This window comes from Ochotona curzoniae, unplaced genomic scaffold, assembly GCF_017591425.1.
Source record: "Ochotona curzoniae isolate NIBS_2020 unplaced genomic scaffold, NIBS_Ocur_1.0 scaffold_4701, whole genome shotgun sequence".
Taxonomy (NCBI): Eukaryota; Metazoa; Chordata; class Mammalia; order Lagomorpha; family Ochotonidae; genus Ochotona; species Ochotona curzoniae.
In genome coordinates, this window is record NW_024467122.1 from 58675513 (window position 1) to 58694182 (window position 18670).

At 39.2% G+C, this 18670-nt stretch overlaps 1 protein-coding gene across 3 annotated transcripts in view; it reads right to left on the reverse strand.

Annotated features, from left to right (window-relative positions):
* FAM214A (family with sequence similarity 214 member A) overlaps positions 1–18351 on the reverse strand; it is a 66966-nt gene extending 48615 nt beyond the window's left edge. Inside the window, exons 1-2 of one of the 3 annotated variants that reach the window (XM_040969984.1) lie at positions 18248–18351; positions 17000–17114 (exon numbers count right to left, since the gene is read on the reverse strand). In XM_040969984.1, coding sequence (XP_040825918.1) covers positions 17000–17015 — 16 coding nt within the window. In that variant the 5' untranslated portion in view covers positions 17016–17114; positions 18248–18351. Of the gene's footprint in view, positions 1–16999; positions 17115–17456; positions 17492–17596; positions 17963–18247 lie in introns of those variants that run through there. The other 2 variants (XM_040969983.1, XM_040969985.1) reach the window with 2 other exon arrangements.
* Positions 18352–18670: the final 319 nt, after the last annotated feature.

An 18670-nucleotide genomic window follows, 5' to 3' on the forward strand; every position in this document is an offset into this window, starting at 1 on the left:
TTAAAAGCAATGACTGTCACCACATTTATTAAGTGGCTATTACCACTTACAAGGATGCTGCAGAAGATTCAGAGGGGCAGGTGCTGTGGTGCACAGGTTAAGCTGTGGCCTACCATGCCAACATCTCAATATGGTCACTAGTTTGAATCCTAGTCCAATTCCCTATTTCTTCATATACATTTTTATGTGAAACAGAGTTACTGAGGTGACAGATATCTTCCATCTCAGGGATCACTCCCCAAATGGCCTCGACAGCTGGGCTTGGACCAAGATGAAGCCATAAGCCAGGAGCCAGGAGCTTCATCCTGTGGGTGCGGAGGCTCCAGGCTTTGGGCCACTGCTGCTTCCTCAGGCGCATTAACAGGAAACTAGATCAGAAGTAGAATAGCTGAGATTCCAACCAGTGCCCATATGGATGTCTGCATTGTAGGCAGTAGCTTAACTCACTAAGCCACAACACCAGTCCTTCAAACAGTATTCTAACAAGCTTTGTGAAATTAAGCACTTCTTCGCAATGTCTTTTTTTTTTTCTATAATGTTGTTACAGTCTAAGAGATCAACTATAATAAACTTACTTGAAAATCAGCATGTGCTTGCAAACATGATCTTGCCACCATCTATGACGGTCCTTTGGCGAGGTGGGGGGTGGGGTGTATCTAGATGTGGGCAGTATAAACTTGTTTGAACAAAATTCAATCTCATCACTGGAAAAGTCTCTTAAAATGCACAATGGAGGACAGTCAGGCATTCTGAAGGCTCCAGTTCTCTTCATTCAGAAGTTATACTATCAATTTTTTTAAGCTTACCTGCTCCTATTTCTTCATCTATAAAATAGAAACAATTTCTCTAAATGCTATAATTCACCTGGACTACTATTTGGCTCACAAATCATCCAAGCTTCTTCTTTTCCGTTGATCTCATTCTTGCACGTTATTAATAAAGGATAGCACAGACATAGCATTTCACAGACAAAACTGACATGAGAAACCTTCAAAAAGTTTGTGAGAAATGTGCATTCTTTGAATACCATTTTCCATGAACTTTTTGAAGTTCATGCATAATAGCCTGTATTGATAAAAAATGGACATGAAATTTAAACCTTGCTACTAAAAAAGGCTTCTTTAGTGCTGTTATTTTTAAAAAGCTCAACAGCATGCATGCTTAACAGACCAATCTGTAAGAAAGACTACTCATACATCAGCTAAAATTCAACACTATCAGCAGTTGTGGAAAACAGAGGAATCTGTAATCTCACTAAACTCAGATTTTATTGGAAAAGTTCAGGAGTCAATGTTGTGGCATAGAGATCAAAGTCACTTCTTGCAATGTTGACATCCCAAGGAATACCAGTTCTCAATCTATATGGGTTCACCTTGGCTGTTTACCTTCAATTCAGATCCCTGCTAATAGTCTGGGAAAAGCAGTGAAAGATGGCCCAAATGTTTGGGTGCCTGCTCTCCACATGGAAACGTGAAGGAACTTCCTGACTCCTACCTTCAGCCTCATTCAGCCCTAGCCAGTGTGACCCTATGGGGAATGAGCCAGCAGATGGAAGATCTGTCTGTCTCTCCATCTGTAATGCACACTTTCAAATAAATAAATATTTTTGGAACATGGAATTCTCAGTTAATTTCTCACACAGGGAAATTCCTAACAATCACATCAGCAAAAATGATTACCTAGTGGTTTTTTTTTAAATTATGACATGGAAAAAAAAAAAGCCAAATGGTCTAGCAGACATCCAAAAAATATTGGGGTTTTAAGAGATATAACAATTTCTTAAAATATTGAAAAGTATCTGAAACACTTAATTAGGGTACTCGACCTTCAGAAGATTTGGGGTTATGATGACCTAAATTAGTTCCAGGAGCAGTGCCTTCAGAGTCTTGTTTACAAAATCTAAAATCTTGCAGAGAAGAAAATGTTCTAGCCTGCTTTTTGGCATCATTCATACTACATTGTTTAAAATGAGTTAGACCAGGAGTTATTTATAATCTAAGCTACTGGACAAACACTTTGTCTAATAATATCTTGTATACACACGGAGTCGGTGTAACAAGTATCTACAACAGGCAAAAGAATTCACTTTTATTATTCTACAACATTTCATCTGTATAAGCTGCCATCATTATTACATAAATTTGTGCCAGGATGCACATGGTTTTCCCTTTCCCCATGTTTTTTCTCCAACTCAACTGCTTTAACTTGTTTATTTTAAAGGAAGAGACAGACAAGTCTCTCTTCTGGTGGCTCACTCCCAGAATTCCGCAACTGAGTTCCACATAGCTTCCTTTACTTCAGGTGACATAATCTTGTTTAGACGGCCCTGGGGGTTCAGAACACAAAAATTCTCTAACCACTGGGGCTGGGATTGAGGTATAGTAGGTAAACCTGCAAAACTGGCATCCCATATGGGTGCCAGTTCCTGTCCTGGTTGCTCTACTTCTGCCCCAGTTCCCTGCTAAGGGCCTTGGCAAAGCAGCAGCAGATGGAGTGACTGGAGCTCAGTGACTGGAGCCGTGCCCCCAGTGTGGGAGACGGGGATGAAGTTCCTGGCTCCTGCTGTCCACAAGCCTCAGCCAATACAGAGTGAAATTGTGGATAGAAGACCTGTCTCTCCCTTTTTCTCTGTAACTCTGACTTTGAAATAAATAAAAATATCTGGAAAAATGTAATATATCTTGCTGAATAGAAGCAGACAAGAGATATTTTTAATACATAAATGCTAGAGTTAACCTTTTCTATCAAAGCTCTCCATTTATAACTTCAGTTTATAAAATAAACTTGGGGAATGAATCAGCAGACAGATCGTTCTGTGTCTCCTCCTCTCTGTATATCTGACTTTTAACAAAAATAAAATAAATCTTAAAATATATATATATTTCTCATTAGAATATCTCAACAGTTTTAACATTGTAGGCAATGAAAGTCTTGGCTGCTTCACCTACAAGAGAATATCTACAGTCTCATAAATTGAACATTTAAGCTATTGTGAATGAATTTCCCGTTCTCATTCTCAAAAACAAATTAACATCCAACATACATATACAAATGCACATATGTGTGCACACACACAACTTAAAAATAACTGAAAGTCACCACAAACAGAAAGGAGTGGAAAAGTTTAGGAATTCTTTCAGTTTGTGCAAGCCATCCAAAAATTTCTTCTTGATCAGTTTTTTTTTTTAAAGATTTATTTATTTTATTGCAAAATCAGATATACAGAGAGGAGGGGAGACAGAGAGAAAGATCTTCCCTCTGCTGATTTACTCCCCAAGTGGCCGCAACAGCTGGAGCTGAGCCAATCCAAAGTCAGGAGCCTGGAGCCTCTTCTAATTCTCCTGCATAAGAACATGGTCCCAAGGCTTTGTCTGTCCTCTCAGGCTTTCCCAGGTCACAAGCAGGGAGCTTGATGGGAAACGGGACCACTGGGATTAGAACTAGCACCCATAAGGGATCCCGGCGTGTGCAAGGCAAAGACTTCAGCCACAGGCTAGCGCACCGGGCCGTTGATCAATTTTCTTAGCTCCAACTCTCATCTCTTCCGAGACAGCACACAGGCAATAAGCTCAGCTCCTGATCTGTATGTTGACTCTAGAAGCATGTCAGTACCTTTTTCTTTTGTCAAATTACAAGTTCCTGAGGACAGAAGACATGCTAGTTCTTGTTCCTCATTGCGTTTCTGGCATACATTTGCAAGAACATGAGAAGTGCTCAAGAAATATTTGTTTCAGAGAAAAAGAGGGAAAAGAATCCAAACAGCTTAAGCTTTACCAGATATAAGAGTGAATTCTCAAAAAAAAAGTGAATTCTAATAATGCATTTATATATCACTACTTGTTGCAGGAGGAACTATTTCTAACATAGTTTTAGTGAGAATAAAATACATATTTATGGAAACATTACACTGTACCCTGTAAATGTGCAATAATTAAGTATTAATAGCACTCTTAAATGTTTAAGAAGACAGAAATGCTAACTAACTTAATTTGATCAAACACTCAATTTATGCATGGAATACCATTCTGTATCTCATAAATAAGAACTGAAACTTAAAATTCAGATCACTTTGAAAATGATTTTACATATGTTTGGTAGAAACATTTTAGAAACAGCATGTCTGCAAATAGAAATGATTTGTATCAAATCAGAACAAGTATTCCATATTATCAATCACGTGGTTTCATGGAAGGGTCCATGTAGATTATAAAACATTATATGCTACACCCTATACAACAAAGCTGGGTCAATTTACCTATTAATTAATATTTAAGTTATTTAAGTACAGAATGAGACACCAGTTACTAGAAGATTAAATATCCTAGCAGATAGCAAAATGGCTAATAATTAAGGTGATCATAAAATTCACTGTTAAAGAGTGATACATTTAAAGTAAAATACAATTTAGAACCGTGGATTGGACACAGGGGAAATGGGCATAAATAAGTTCCATCCCAGGTAGTATTTAATACATTCTACCACCACTCCCAGATACCAAAAACCAAATGTGAATGTTTTATTCTGTGACTATGACTATGATAATATTTATTTACAAATGTGCATCCTTTTTTTCTTTTCAACTATGCTTTATATTAAGTAGCCATATGCCCTCACTGCTTTCTGGCATGTTCGTTTAAAAGGCAGGAAAGGAAAATCCTCATTCACAAGCCACTAGCAGCTGTTGAGCATTAGGCATTTGAGGGTTGTTTTTTTTTTCCCTCAAAAACATCCAATAAATATCAGTTTTATGCCAACAGGAGACAGGTGTGAAGAATGGAGCAGACAAGAAGTCAAATGCAGTTTTGCCCTTAGAGAACAAATATTTCAGTGAACAAAACGGTCTAAGGGGAGGAGATGAAGGAAAGGCAGCACAAATTGTGGCCCAGGGTCTGATTTTTCCAGTTCCAAAGACAGCCCAGACTATTTCTTAATTCAGGACCTTTGTGTGTATTACTATCTGGAATGTTGTTGTCTTGCTCCTCACACAGCCGACTCGTTTCATCCTCTTCAATTTCTGAGTCTGTATCTAGGGATCAACACAAGAAGGTGTTTCCCTCATTACAGTAAACCTCTTAGCCTTTCGGTTTTCCCTTCAAAAAAACTTGGGAAATGTGCTCATTATACTTACAGAAATGTGCTACTATACTTATTACTAAAATATTACCAATAACAACAGCCTATGCTTAATATGTTTATGTTCACCAACATCATTGCAAGAACTATATAGTGCTAATTCGATCAGCCTTGACAGCCCTATTTAAGTAGGTACCATCACTAGCTTCCTTAATCGCACAATAAAACCAGAAGCAAGTATTCTCTGCATTTCTCAACAACAAATCTACAGTATTTCTTCATTTTAGAACTTCAGACATCAGGGCCAATGCTATGGTGCGGTGGGTAAAACTGTTGTCTATGATGCCATAGGGGCACTGGTTCAAGTCCTGGCTGCTCTACTTCTGGTCCCGCTCCCTGCTAACAGCCTGGCCCAGCCCTCACCACTGCAGCCAGCCTGGGGAGTGAACCAGTAGATGGAATATGTCTCTCTCCATCTTCTTCTGTAACAGATTTTAAATAAATCATGATATATTACTTTAGATGTTATCTCTAATTTCCTTATATTCATCTTTTTCCTAACACCCTTTTCTGAATAAAATACATGTCTAATTTTGAGCCTACTTGTTACTGTTTCTTAAAGTATGTATTATACTGAAAACACTGCGAAAACACAGCCACCCTGTCTTTGGTTAAGTTCCTGGAAAAAGATCCAGAAGATCACTATTTCATTTCTGGTGACAGAATTTTGAAGCAATTATGTTCTTACCAGACACTAGAGACAGTACCGTGCAGAAAATATTCATAGCAGGAAATTTGAGTTTTTTTCTTCTGTAGCTTTATTTCTCAGTAAAAATTAAAAAGATTCATACTCACTAAGGACCCTTCCAGCTTAGATTTTAAGAAATAGAATGATTTTAAGAGCAATTTCAGAACAACAAAAGCAATTTCCATGTTCTGAGCTCTTCAGAATGAAATATAACCTGTACTACATGCAACTTCATTTTTTTTTTTAGTTGGTAGCTATCCTGAATTTCCTTACAGACTCCAGAGCTCTTCAACATAAGCTATAAGGAAAGGGACAGGCCAGAGTTAGATCACAACCTTTGGAACTGTAGAAATGTACCTCCAAGAACAGTCTTCAGTCAACACAATAAATACTGAACTGTGACTATAATCCCTCAGAGACAAAAATATGTTCCTTATGCCAGCTTCTGGACAACACACTTGACTAGAGAAATAAAAGTCGACAAGGCAATTTCGAATAACAAAATCCCAGACCTAGAAAGCACCTCTACGATCATTAACTGAGTCTATTACCAGATGAGGCAAAGGATGGTCAAACAAGCTGATGCCTCAACAGAGTGGCAATATTGAAAATCGGAAATTTTCTGCTCACAGTTCCTTCCGGCACAATATACTGAACAACCCCCACCTACAATGAATTTATCCCTGTAGAAAACACACAAACTACATCACCTTAACTATTCAACTGTTTTGGTGTAATCTTAAATAACTGAGAGGATATCAGATTTATGTGTAAATACATATCCATACATAAATCCAGACTAATCACACAGAAAATGCAAATTCTACCCAAACAGGGAAGGCAAAGGGTTTCTCTTCACCCTAAATTCGGGCAAGCTAACACACTATTCAATCAACCAAGGTGATCAATACCAGAGCTCACGTTCACAGAAGGCCACTCTTCCTGAGCTCAGTTCTTCCTAGAGGAAAAAGTCAAGAACCAACAGAGCCCTGCAGTTGACCACAACATTCCTGAAAGCAATTCTCATAACATCATATCACAAGTGGGGCTGGCACAATGGCTCAAAAGGCTAATCCTCTCTCTGCAAAAAAGCCAGCATCCCATATGGACACTGGTTTGTATCCCGGCTGCTCCACTTACAATCCAGCTCCCTTCTGATGCCTGGGAAAAAGCAGCAGAGGATGTCACAAATGCTTGAGCCTCTGTCATCCACTGGGAGACTTGGAAGAAGCTCCTGGCTTTGGCATGGCCCAGCCTTAACCACTGCTACCACTAGGGACACGAACCAGCAGGTGGATGATCTCTCTCCTCTCCCCTCACCCCATGCTCTTTCAAATAAATGCGTAAGTCTTTAAACAAAAAGGGGGTGGGGGGGAATAATCTGAAGAAACAAATATCAGAATCTAGTGTTGTAAAACAAAGGAAAAATAAGCTATTGCTCCTATGTACTATTTGTGGGACTATAAATTTACAAAGATGTTGCTGAAAGCCATTTTTCAATAATCAAAATTTAATTCTGCAAACATTTTTCTCAATTCCTTTTATGTGGAAAAAATTAAATTACAAAAATTTAAATATAATGCTTTCTAAATAGTAAAAAATTTGATACAACTTAAATATCTAAAAAGACTGGACACTTAAAAATGGCAAATATCATATATTTTACAATCCAAACTTAAAATAGATTGAATGACACTAGTATACAACAATTAGCATTATAACTATCAAAGATTACTATAAAATAATTGATGTGAAAATGCATTTCACAAAGTAAAAAAGTTACTCTAACACACTTTCAAAAACATGTAATGTTTACATACATATAGACCAGGATTTATATCAAATTGTGAAATGTCCAACTATATTGTAGTAGAATTATTCTCCCATTTTCTTTTGACTTATTTGAACTTTGTACTTCTTTGACAAATTCATATTATCAATGTGATTTCTAAAAAGCAGGATAAAATTTATAAACAAGACAGGAATCTGAAGGGTATTAATGTCCTTGTTTAACGTACCATGAGTCTCCAAACCACAAACATCATAACAACATTAACAACAAAACATTTCCAGAGAAGTCCAGAAGTTTCCTTGAAAACTGACCACTTGCAATGCCAGCTTCCCATACATGCTCTCTGTAAGTACACCTGGGAAGGTTGTAGATGTGTGCTGAATTTCTTTAGAGCAATAAGGGTATTTGGGTAGACAGATGATCATTTTTTATATTTAGGAAATAAATGTTGTGATGTGATGGTAAATATTTAAAAACTAGTTTCTGAGGGGGAATAAAAGTCCTGGCCTGTAGCACTGCCAATATCCAGGAGGTAAATACTGCCACCATGGCTGTTTTTAAGCAAGCAAGTAGATGGAGTATTTGGAAGAAAAGTAAACAAGCAGCCTTTACAAGATGGTATCAGCCAGCTCCGGTATACCACCAGATGCAAGCTGAAGCACACGTGTGTACAGAACGCCTGTGTCCGTCTCCTCTGTCTCCGATTTACTTCCACTTTCTTCATCCATTCCCTCGATCATATTTACACAAAGATAAAACAAAAATGATGGTAAAATGTTTACTATCAATCAAGCTATTAAAGTGCATACGGATTTTAATACTAATCCAACTTTTTTATGTGCTCGGAATTTTTAAAAACTAGATGTAAGCACCGGCTCAACTGGCTAGTCCTCCACCTCCAAGCACTGCATCCCATATGCGCACAGATTTGTGTCCTGGCTACTCTGCTTCCCATCCACAATAAGGTGTTTAAAAGAAAATTTACAATCAATCCTTCTTTAAAACAAACACATCATAATTTTTATGTATCAGTATCATGAAGTTTACAAAACTGACAAAGATTTCTAGCCTAAACTTAAAGAACAAAACATTAAAAAAAAAAAAAGGAAGTGGCACTGAGGTATAAGTTAAGCTGCTGCCTCCAACATCAGCATTCCTTGTGGGAGTGCTGGTTTAAGTCCCGGCTCCTCCACTTACTATACCTGAGAAAGCAACGAAAGATGGCCCTAAGCCTGAGATCCTGCATCCATGCAGGAGCCCTAGAAGAGGCTCCTGGCTTCAGACTAGCTCGCTCCAATGGTTGTGGCTATTTGGGGTAATGAAACAGTAGATGGAAGATCTTTCTCTGTCTCCCCTTCTTTCTGTAAATCTACCTTTCCAATACATTACATAAATCTTGAAAAAAAAAGTGTGGGGTAGGGGGCAATACCTTACCACTCTACATATCCCATCAACATCCTCTTGGTGTTCACCCATGCCTCAATTTCTTTGCCCTAAGCCACTACTTAACTGCTCCTTACAAGCTATCATCATCTAGAAATGGCTGGCCATGATTCAAATTACCTGCTTTTCCTCTGTTATTGCATTCACATTAAAAATGCTGCTGCTTTTTTTTTCCTACTTGTATATTGCAGAAAACTAGACTGACCGTGATGTAATATGGGTCTGTTGATCTCCTGTACTTGTTACAACTTGTTTTTACAACAGAGTACTGAGACATTCGTTTCCTGGATGCAGCCATTCCACATGAGTATCCATAGAAGTTAAGGAAATCATTTACCAGCCAAACCTGTGCCAGGCACATGCTAGATAGATGCCAAACCATCTGTTCTCAGTTTACCTTTCCCAGAAGGCTTAGGGTTGATAAGGTTAGAGGGAAAAATACTATTATTCAGAAAAGCTATGTATTTTTCTCAAGATCACTTGACTTTTAACTGCCAAAGTTAGAATTTCAATCTCAGTGTGACCCACAGCCTCAGGGGTCTTAACAATTCTTGCATTATGGTATGTTGCTCAAGAGGAACTAACCAAAATGTAATCATCATTCCAGTAGTTTCTGAAAAATGTACAATATCAACTTACTAACACAAATGACTGACTGATACAAGTCCACTCAGGATAACAAGGAAGAATTTTTAAAATAGTAAAATTCTGATAGTATGTGAATGACTATTTTTTGAGTGCCCTCAGAACACCTGGCCCTTTATTCATCTACACAAATGATCCCAGCTGTAAGATGTATTTGTCAGTATTTGTATAGCATTTCACAGTCTACAAAGTTCTTGCACTCAGACACTCAGACCCAACACTGGACTGGGGTGGGATTTACAGATAAGAAAACAGGTTTGGGGTTTGATCCTAGCCACAAAACTGTTGGCAGAATGAGTTCCCCATCCAAAGTCTATATCCTTTGAATCCTTTTCCTCAGATTCTGTTCTACTTTCTTGTACTTATAAGTCTGGGATCTGCCAACACACACACACACACACATTCTCTCTCTGAGAAAAAGCAATGGGAACAAATTCTTCATGGTGAATGGAGGTCAGAGAGCTTGTAGTAAAAGTTTGTGCACAGATCATCTGTTAACCAAACATTCATAAAGTAAAGATCACTGATAAGCAGGTTTTGCCTCCTTAGCCATTTTACAGGGCTTTAGTTCTATTCTAAATGACCAATGGAAAAATACAATTTTTAAGTTGTAATCAAATTTTTTAAATGTAAGCAAATTTTTAAAATGCATTTCAGAAAGAACTGTTAATGGTCTAATAACTACTAAATCCCTAAATTCGCCAAGTTTCACTGAGTCATTAGTGATTGCTAGCCATCTGTTCCTACTCTGCACCACAAACATGGGCATACAGAGGTTGTGAATTTCTTCAACAAATCCACAATGAGCATCTCCTAATTATCTACAATGCACTCCTTACGTGCAAGACCACAAGGTGACGGAAACACAGCTATGAGGAAAAGGCAAGGTTTCTGACCTTGAGAAACTTAAAATGCAGTTTGTAGAAACAGATGATAACCAAGGTAAGAGATTATGAAATTTGTTAATGAGCTGAAGGAAATACAAGCTGCTGAACCACCGAATAAAAAAGGACATTTAATTTAATGGATATTATTAACTATAGTGGTTCACATTAATTAAGTGATCTACAAAAACATGCCAGAGAAAATATCTTTAAAAAAAATCACATTTATGTCTAGAACAGAAAAATGACAGAGCTACCCATGAGGAAAAAGGACGTAAAGCAGAAAAAACATTGACCACAAGGCCCTGAATGGTAAGTAAAAATCTAAAAGGCAGTTGGTAGGACTGGACTGGGTATGGTCAACAATGAGATGAAAAAGTTTTGTTAGAATTTTACTATATGAGTATCTCTTACACACAAAGGAAAACAGGAGAACATTCAACTCAGATTACTGGGAGTTTTGGTATTAATATAGACTTTAACATTTTGATTATCTACTGTATTTTTATTTAGTCCATTATCTTTCTGCTCAGTAAGAAATTTCAACATAGGGCCCATTGTGGCAGCCTAGTGGCTGAAGTCCTCACTTTACATGCACTGGGATCCCATGTGGGCACCATTCAGGATCCTAGCGACTCCATTTCCTATCCAGCTCCCTGCTCGTGGTCTGGGAAAACAGTCAAAGGCGGCCCAAATCTTGGGGACCCTGTGGGAGACCTGGAAGAAGCTCCTAGCTTCGGATTAGCTCAGCTCCAGCTATTGCAGCCACTTGGAGACGAATGAGTGGATGTTTGACCTTTCCTCTCTCCTTCTCTCTATAAATTTGACTTTGAAATAAAAATATTAAAAATGTTATTTTTAAAAAATTCCAACATAATTAAGGGACTATTCTGATTTTTCAGTCATTTCAGGAAAAGAATATCCACTAAAAGACTTCTACCAGGTACAGCAATTGTGCTTTTTCATGAACAAAACAAGCCATTAAATTATTTTAAGTTTAAAACCCCTAGTTTTACACATCTTCATCCTCAGAAGAAGAAGCACTACCACACTTAGGTACAAAGTTGAAATGATTAAAGTGAATAAACATAAATGTGTTTTAATAATTAAATGCTCTCGTGTTTACTCACAACGCACAAGATTCAGATCTTTGAGTTTCTCCATTTCTAAAGAAGAAATCAGTTTTTAAGTCACTCTCAATTCTAACTTTTTTAAAAAGTTGTATATTTTTATTGGAAAGGCAGCTTTACAGAGAGGAGAGACAGATCTTCCATCTGCTGGTTCACTCCCCGAATGATCAGAACCACCAGAGCTGAGCCGATCCAAAGCCAGGAACCAGGAGCTTCTTGCAGTTCTCCTGCCTAAGTGCAGGAGCCTGAGCACTGGGCTGTCCTCTGCTGCTTGCCCAGGTCACAACAGGGAACTGGATGTGAACAGAGTAGCAGGGTCATGAACCAGCATCCGTATGCGATCCCAGCGCGTGCAAGGCAGGGATTTAGCCACTGAGTCATCAGCTCTGGACCCTCAATTCTAACTTCTAATTATCTTTTTTTCTCATCATTCAAAAAGATGACATTGGGCAAGTCCCTGACTTATTTTCTTAGAGGATGATAGCAAAAACAAACAAGATGTTATTATGTTAACCCTGTAGTATCAGAATCTCACAGGCTGTACCAAGCCAACAATTATTTGAGTTACCGATGTGTCATCAACATAAATGGATGATATGAGCCAACAATAGTCAGCTTTTAACTTGAGATCACAGTGCAGCTGAGCACAAAGCATGCAGCTGAATTGGCCTCTTCATTCAGCTTTCACAAAGTAATAGGCATCTTCTTAATAAAATGTCTAAAAATAACAAAGGCAGTTCACAAATGAATGTCGTCGCCAGTCACTTCTTGAAGTCCATTATGTATGTACATAAGTTATTCGATCTTCAGAATAACCATCAGCCAAGATACTGTTATTCCCACCATGAAGAAGGTGAGGCAAATGGACCAATATACCACAGTGCTTACCAAATCTGTTTTGAATTTTCACCAAGAATATTTTTAAACCAGATTCATCATAATATTTTATCATATTTTAGCCTAACTTTCTACTCACAATAAGGGGTCAAGAGCATTTACTTCAGCTCACTTGAAATTTGGCCTTGTCCTCTTATTAATCATGAAACCTTGGAAAAGTTATTAAAATTCTGTTACTCAGTTGCACTTATCTATAAATGATGACAGCATACACTTCTTTCAGTAATTTGGAGTACATGAATGATAAAGCATTCAGAACCTGGTCGAATGCACAGCAGGCACTGGAGTTAGTTGTTATTAACCTATCACTACCATCACCTCCAGCACAAAGGTTAGCACGATACTGTTCAATATGAACAATCTTTTATTTCTTTTTAGCAAACAGCTGTCATTCTTACTGTTTCATTTACTGTGGCTGACAAGGAACGATTCTTAGCAAGGAAGCAAAGCACCTAATTCCTTCGCTACTTTTTCTCAGTCTTTATCAATTCTTTTGTCCTGTTTAAGCTACTCAGGAAAGGAACTGTTTGAGGTTAACAGGATTGTATTATGCTATAGGTACATTTTTAAGTCACTACAGTACTAAGTCCAAATTTTGTTATATAATCAAGGTGGGGAGGGATCTAAGATGTCAGCCCTCCTAACATCAAATTTTGTTTGGAATTTTGTTTATGAGCCAGGTTTTGCACAAATAGGTTTGACTTAACAATCACAAATGGCCTACAATGTTTAAATATGAATTGAAATAACATGTGTTAAGTCTTAATCTTTCATAAGTCCTGACAAATTCAGGTATCATTTAAAAATGAAGTTAGATATAGATTTGTAACACAGTATAAAATGTTTTAATTTTATCCACACAAAGTCATGACTTTGGTTTCTCTTGACACACTCGAAATTATATATAAAGGACATATTATACATAGGATTATGTCCAAGGTTGTACATCCTCGAGTCTAAGGTAGGACAGCACGGTTCAACCTCTCCAATGGCCCAACTCTCATCAGTGGTTAATACCATTTAAAATCAATTCCTAGTTAGCCCTCATCCACTCATCTCATCTAAATAAATCAAGCTGTAACTGCAATTACAAATGACAGTATGAAGAGGTAATACACAGGCATCAAATACCCTTTTGCAGCTTTTTATTTTCTCAGATAATTAGATATTAAAAGCCTCTTAAATCTGCTTAAGCCTTGGCAAGTTGAACACTAAGAAGGCAAAACAAAGCAAAGTGACTGTTTCCTTACCTCTGCTCAGTATATTTTGCAACTGATCAATGTATAAGCATCTCTAAAGCTTTACTTAACCAAAGACTTATTTCATATGCACTAGGTACCACTGCCATTATTTCTAATTGTGACAAACTGACGTTTCCCCCCATTTTACAGACAAGTAAACTGAGACTCCTAGAGATTAAGTAATGTGATGAAGATTACATAACAAGTAAGGGAACACACACATAAACACAGGTCTGATTCCAAAGCCCATGTTGATAACATCTAAAACTCATCTTTGCCAACACAACACAGCAAATGTTACATAACTACTGGAACTCTGCTTAGAACATTCTTTATCTAAAATATGCTAGACTACTGTTCAATATTGTGAAATAACATTCACTGTGCTTTACAATATATATTCAATGTATAATTAAGAAAGAATATACTTTCTTAACCAACTAGCAGGAATGACCAACATATATCCTCCCCCCAAAATGACACCAATACTGCTAACATTGAAAATCAATGGCTAATAGGGTATTTTTTATAAACTGCAGTGCAAAAAAAAAAAAATTATTTCTGTGAAAAATTGAGTATTTTGCATGTAAACATAGTTCTCAAGAACATAAATTGTCTCTTTTTCCAAAGAAATTCCTGAACTACGTACACAGATATCTATCAAATTAAGAGTAATTTGTGACTTTTCAGTTTATTAAAAACGTAGGATTCTACCCTCAGATTACTCTGAAATTTTGAAAGAAACCAAAACTAAAAATTTCAAATATACATTAATGCTATATGGTTTACACAAGAAAGATTACAAACAACTCCAAAAACATATCTTGCCCACAGAACAACCTATGGTTCTGTTTCAAAAGATAGGTAGAAAAATTAAAATATTTTCCTGCTTCTCAACTTAACTTTTTTCTATTAGCCAATCAACTACCACAAACAATTATGTAAGACAAAAGGCCTCTAAGAGCTTATCCAGAAACTTGAACACTGTGAGGCATAGCTGAATACCATTAAGGAAATACTGAGTCTCTATATAATCCACACTTGGATTCTGAATATCTGAGAGGTTTTCTTAGGGACTCTCATTGTATATAAAAAAACTCAAAGTTTTCCAGTTCTCCAAACAAGACTAAAAACAGTAAAATCAAAGTAAGGCAAGAATACACTTATCAACAATAGAGACTGCTGACAGCAAAGAACAATGAACAAAAAATCAAATATGTCACATACACACACACAATAGCCCTGGAGTCTTTTAAACTAGAGGAAAAAAAAAACACCTCACAAACTTAAATATGTTTTGTAGGATATTTTTAGGTTGTGAGAGAGTACAAAATTGAAACTCACAAGCCTTCCCTTTATCATGAACAGAGAGCTTGACTGCTCATTTTCTTTTCTTAAAAAGCAGAAGCATTAACAATCTTGAAAACTCTCCAGACACGATTAAAAATATTTTGGTATTTAAAGTCATATCAATTCTCCAGAAAATTCACCAAGTTTAGAATGGCTTCTTAAACATTACTGTGGAAGAAAAAGTATCCTGCCTGCTAGGTAAGTTTTGTCCATAACTGCTTTCAAACTGCAGGTAAGCATAACCCATTAAGAAATCAATTCACTGGATTATCACAGCAGTTTTTTAAAAAGTGAAACAAGATCAGAAAATACAAGACGACATCACACAGAGTAACGCTAAGGGTATTTGTGAAAACCTTGTTTTAGTATTTCTGTACTAGTTTGCTAAGTGAAAAAATTAATCTGGAAAAGGGTTTAAACAAAAAAGCAGTGAGCAGCATGTTTTTATGGAATACAATCATACCACTAAACTTGCAATCCCAAGGTTTCACTCAAGAATGCTATAATTTTTAAAGAAAAAAACCTGTTTTGGAAATTTTGATTAATAAATTATTTTCCTTATAAATATATAGCTTTTCCTTATCAGTGTATCACTTAACATTTTGTTGTGTTTAGTATTAATTTTGGCTTAAAGACATAGTGTACAAAGAATATTTTTTAAATTACTGCGACTTTAAAAAACAATCTAAAACAAAAGTGACTTTGATTTTTATTTGCTTGTTTATTTTAAGATGCAATTACTGACCTTGTTGCTATTTTTCCAAAGTCACTAATGTAATCTAAAAATCTAAACTTAGTGTTGTACACAGCAACCTGCTCAACAGCAATAAACTTAATACCTAATACATATATGGCTGTTACCTGCCTGATGTTAGATAACAGGCAAACGTTTAAAACAGTAAGTATAGCCTTTTCTATTTCTCTCTCACATTTTAATAGATACTATGACCAAAGGCACACTTGAATTCCAAATATGTAGTTCTAATATGGTAGAAATACGGACAAGTTTAATACATATTTTTAAAAAACAAACCTCTAATTCATAGGGAAAATAGCATTTCCAAGTATAGGGTCTCAACACTTAGAAGGCACTTTGCCATCTAGCCGTATAGCCCCCCACAGATTACAATAATCCCCCCTTCAATGTTCTCTGTAATCACTCATATCTGACTTTCAGTCTTCAGTACTCCTAGCTAAATGAAAATTTTCCAACATAGTCGAGAAGTGGAACAATTTCTCTGAGGTTTTTGGAAAGGCTGGAAGTACAGGTGCAGAACCAGAAGCCACATTTACTTCCCATCAGGTGGCTCAGTAGCCCTCACTGCCCATATATTGATTTATGGGGTGCTGGGGTATTATGCAAACTAGAGCACTTGGCTTACAGCAAAAAAAAAAAAACAACTAAAGAGAGCAGTAATGTAATAAAATAACTGTCAACTCAATCTGAAATTTTCAACTTGCCAATCTCAAACTCTCAAGTTTCAAGAACTTAGCCATGCCTTTGAAGTTGAACTCTGATTTTACCTAAACAGACCAAGTATTGTGGCAACAGATGCAAACACTGTTCTTAAAGATTTCATTTTGAAATACACTGGATTTCTCTCTTATCAGCACTTTTTTTTCCCCACTTACACCCTAAACCTCTCTTCCCATATGTCTTTTCTTACCTCACCAGCTGGAACAAAACACATAATCACATAGCAGGCAGAAATTGCAGTACAACTGGATTAACACTTCTAAAATGGAGTACAGAGGGTTGGTTTTACAAAACATTCGTACTTCAAGCAATCGTTTACCTCGGTCTGGCTTCATTTTCACATCCAGTTTCCACCTACAGAGGTGTGAAACACACACGAGTGAGTTCTTTCAACAGGCTCACCGCTCAATGGCTTCTGCTTCGTTTTCAAAATGCTGGAAAAAAAATGAAAAACAAAGTTAATCTGGTCCTGCTCTACCACCAGGATCTTGTAAAAACAACAACAACAACAAACTACTGTTACGTTAGGCCTCTTCCTGGCACGAACTGCGGGTGACAGCACCAGGCCAGGTCTGAAAAAAAGCTCAGCTCCCTGGGTACCGCCTCCCCCATGTCCTCCAGGCCCGAGCACCCCTCTTCCCCGCCCCCAGGGCTCGGCCGGCCAATGTGTCCTTCTCTGACACAGCGTCTCGGAACCAAAGCAGGATCTATTTATAACCTGCAGGGAGGTACAGGCAAGAAGCAGCAAAAGATTCAAGCAACACGAGCTAACTAACCACTTGGTGGGAAAACGCCTGTGGGAACAGCTGCACCTCTGCAATGGCTGGTAGGGAAAATTCTTCCACCTGGTGCCTGTGCTTAGCAAACTTCCAGCCCCCACCCCTGCACCCCCGCCCGCCTGGCCTCCGGGCCTCACCTGTGTAATTACCCCCTGGCTAGCCTTCCTGTGGCAACCGCGGCCAAGTTTACACAACCGGAGGGTCAGGAAGAAACCCGAGTCATCTCCTCACGCCCAGCCCCCAGCTCCAAAAGAACTCTTCCCAGGCTGTCCCGGGTCGCCCCCTGCTAACTCCCAGCGCTCCGCGGCCCGACCCGAGGTCGCCTTTGCCAACGGGACGGCCGGCCCCTGCTCGGCGGCGCAGACGACCCGCCGCGGCCCCCCTTCCGTCCCGCCGCAGCCCCCGGATTTCCTTCAGCCGCGCCGCACCGAGCGCTGCGCCTGCCCCTCTCCCCTCTGGAGAGTTGTTTTCATGGCGCTCTCGGACTGGCCCACTCCTCGGCTCTCTCGGCCGACCTCTGCTGACTAACTTGCTCTCCTCCCCGCGTCCTATCCCTCCTCCTCTTGGCACTGGCCTCCACCGCTCGCCCAGCGGCTCACATCACACTCGCGCCTCAGACCCGAGGCTCCCGACCGGCGCAGGGCTGACGCGGGCTGAGGGTGGCGCGCCGCGGGCCCCGGGACTGCACTAGGGGACCATGGGGGCGCACGACGACCAGCCCGACGTGGCTCCCTGAGGCCATCCACCCCCAACCCCCCGCCTCGCTCCACTCCCTGCCCGACTCGCACCGAGCCCTGTGGCCCCCGGGCTTAGCCCGCCCGTCTCCTCGGCCGGCCCGCCTGCCCCGCGACTCTGCCAGCTTCTCGCCCGCCCGCTGTCTCTAGCCTGGGCGCCCCGGCTCCCGGTCCCTCTCGCTCGCCTAGTTCTTTCTCTGCTGTTTGCCCTGTCAAAACACTGCCCGGGTCACGTGTCCCAACAACAGCCAACCCACCGCTCGTCACTTCCTCCCCGGCGGCCTCCAGGGTGCGGATGCCCTGTTGTTATAGCAACGCGGCTGTGCGACCCGAGACGCGCTACTCGTTGTTTTAGGATGGGGGAGCCAAACCTCTGTGTAGGTCCCTGATGGGCGCGAAAGCGCTGGGAGGGCCCGGGCAAGCCCACAGAGGGTGGGTGGCTAAAGCGCGCTCGCCTCCTACAGCTCCTACGGGAGC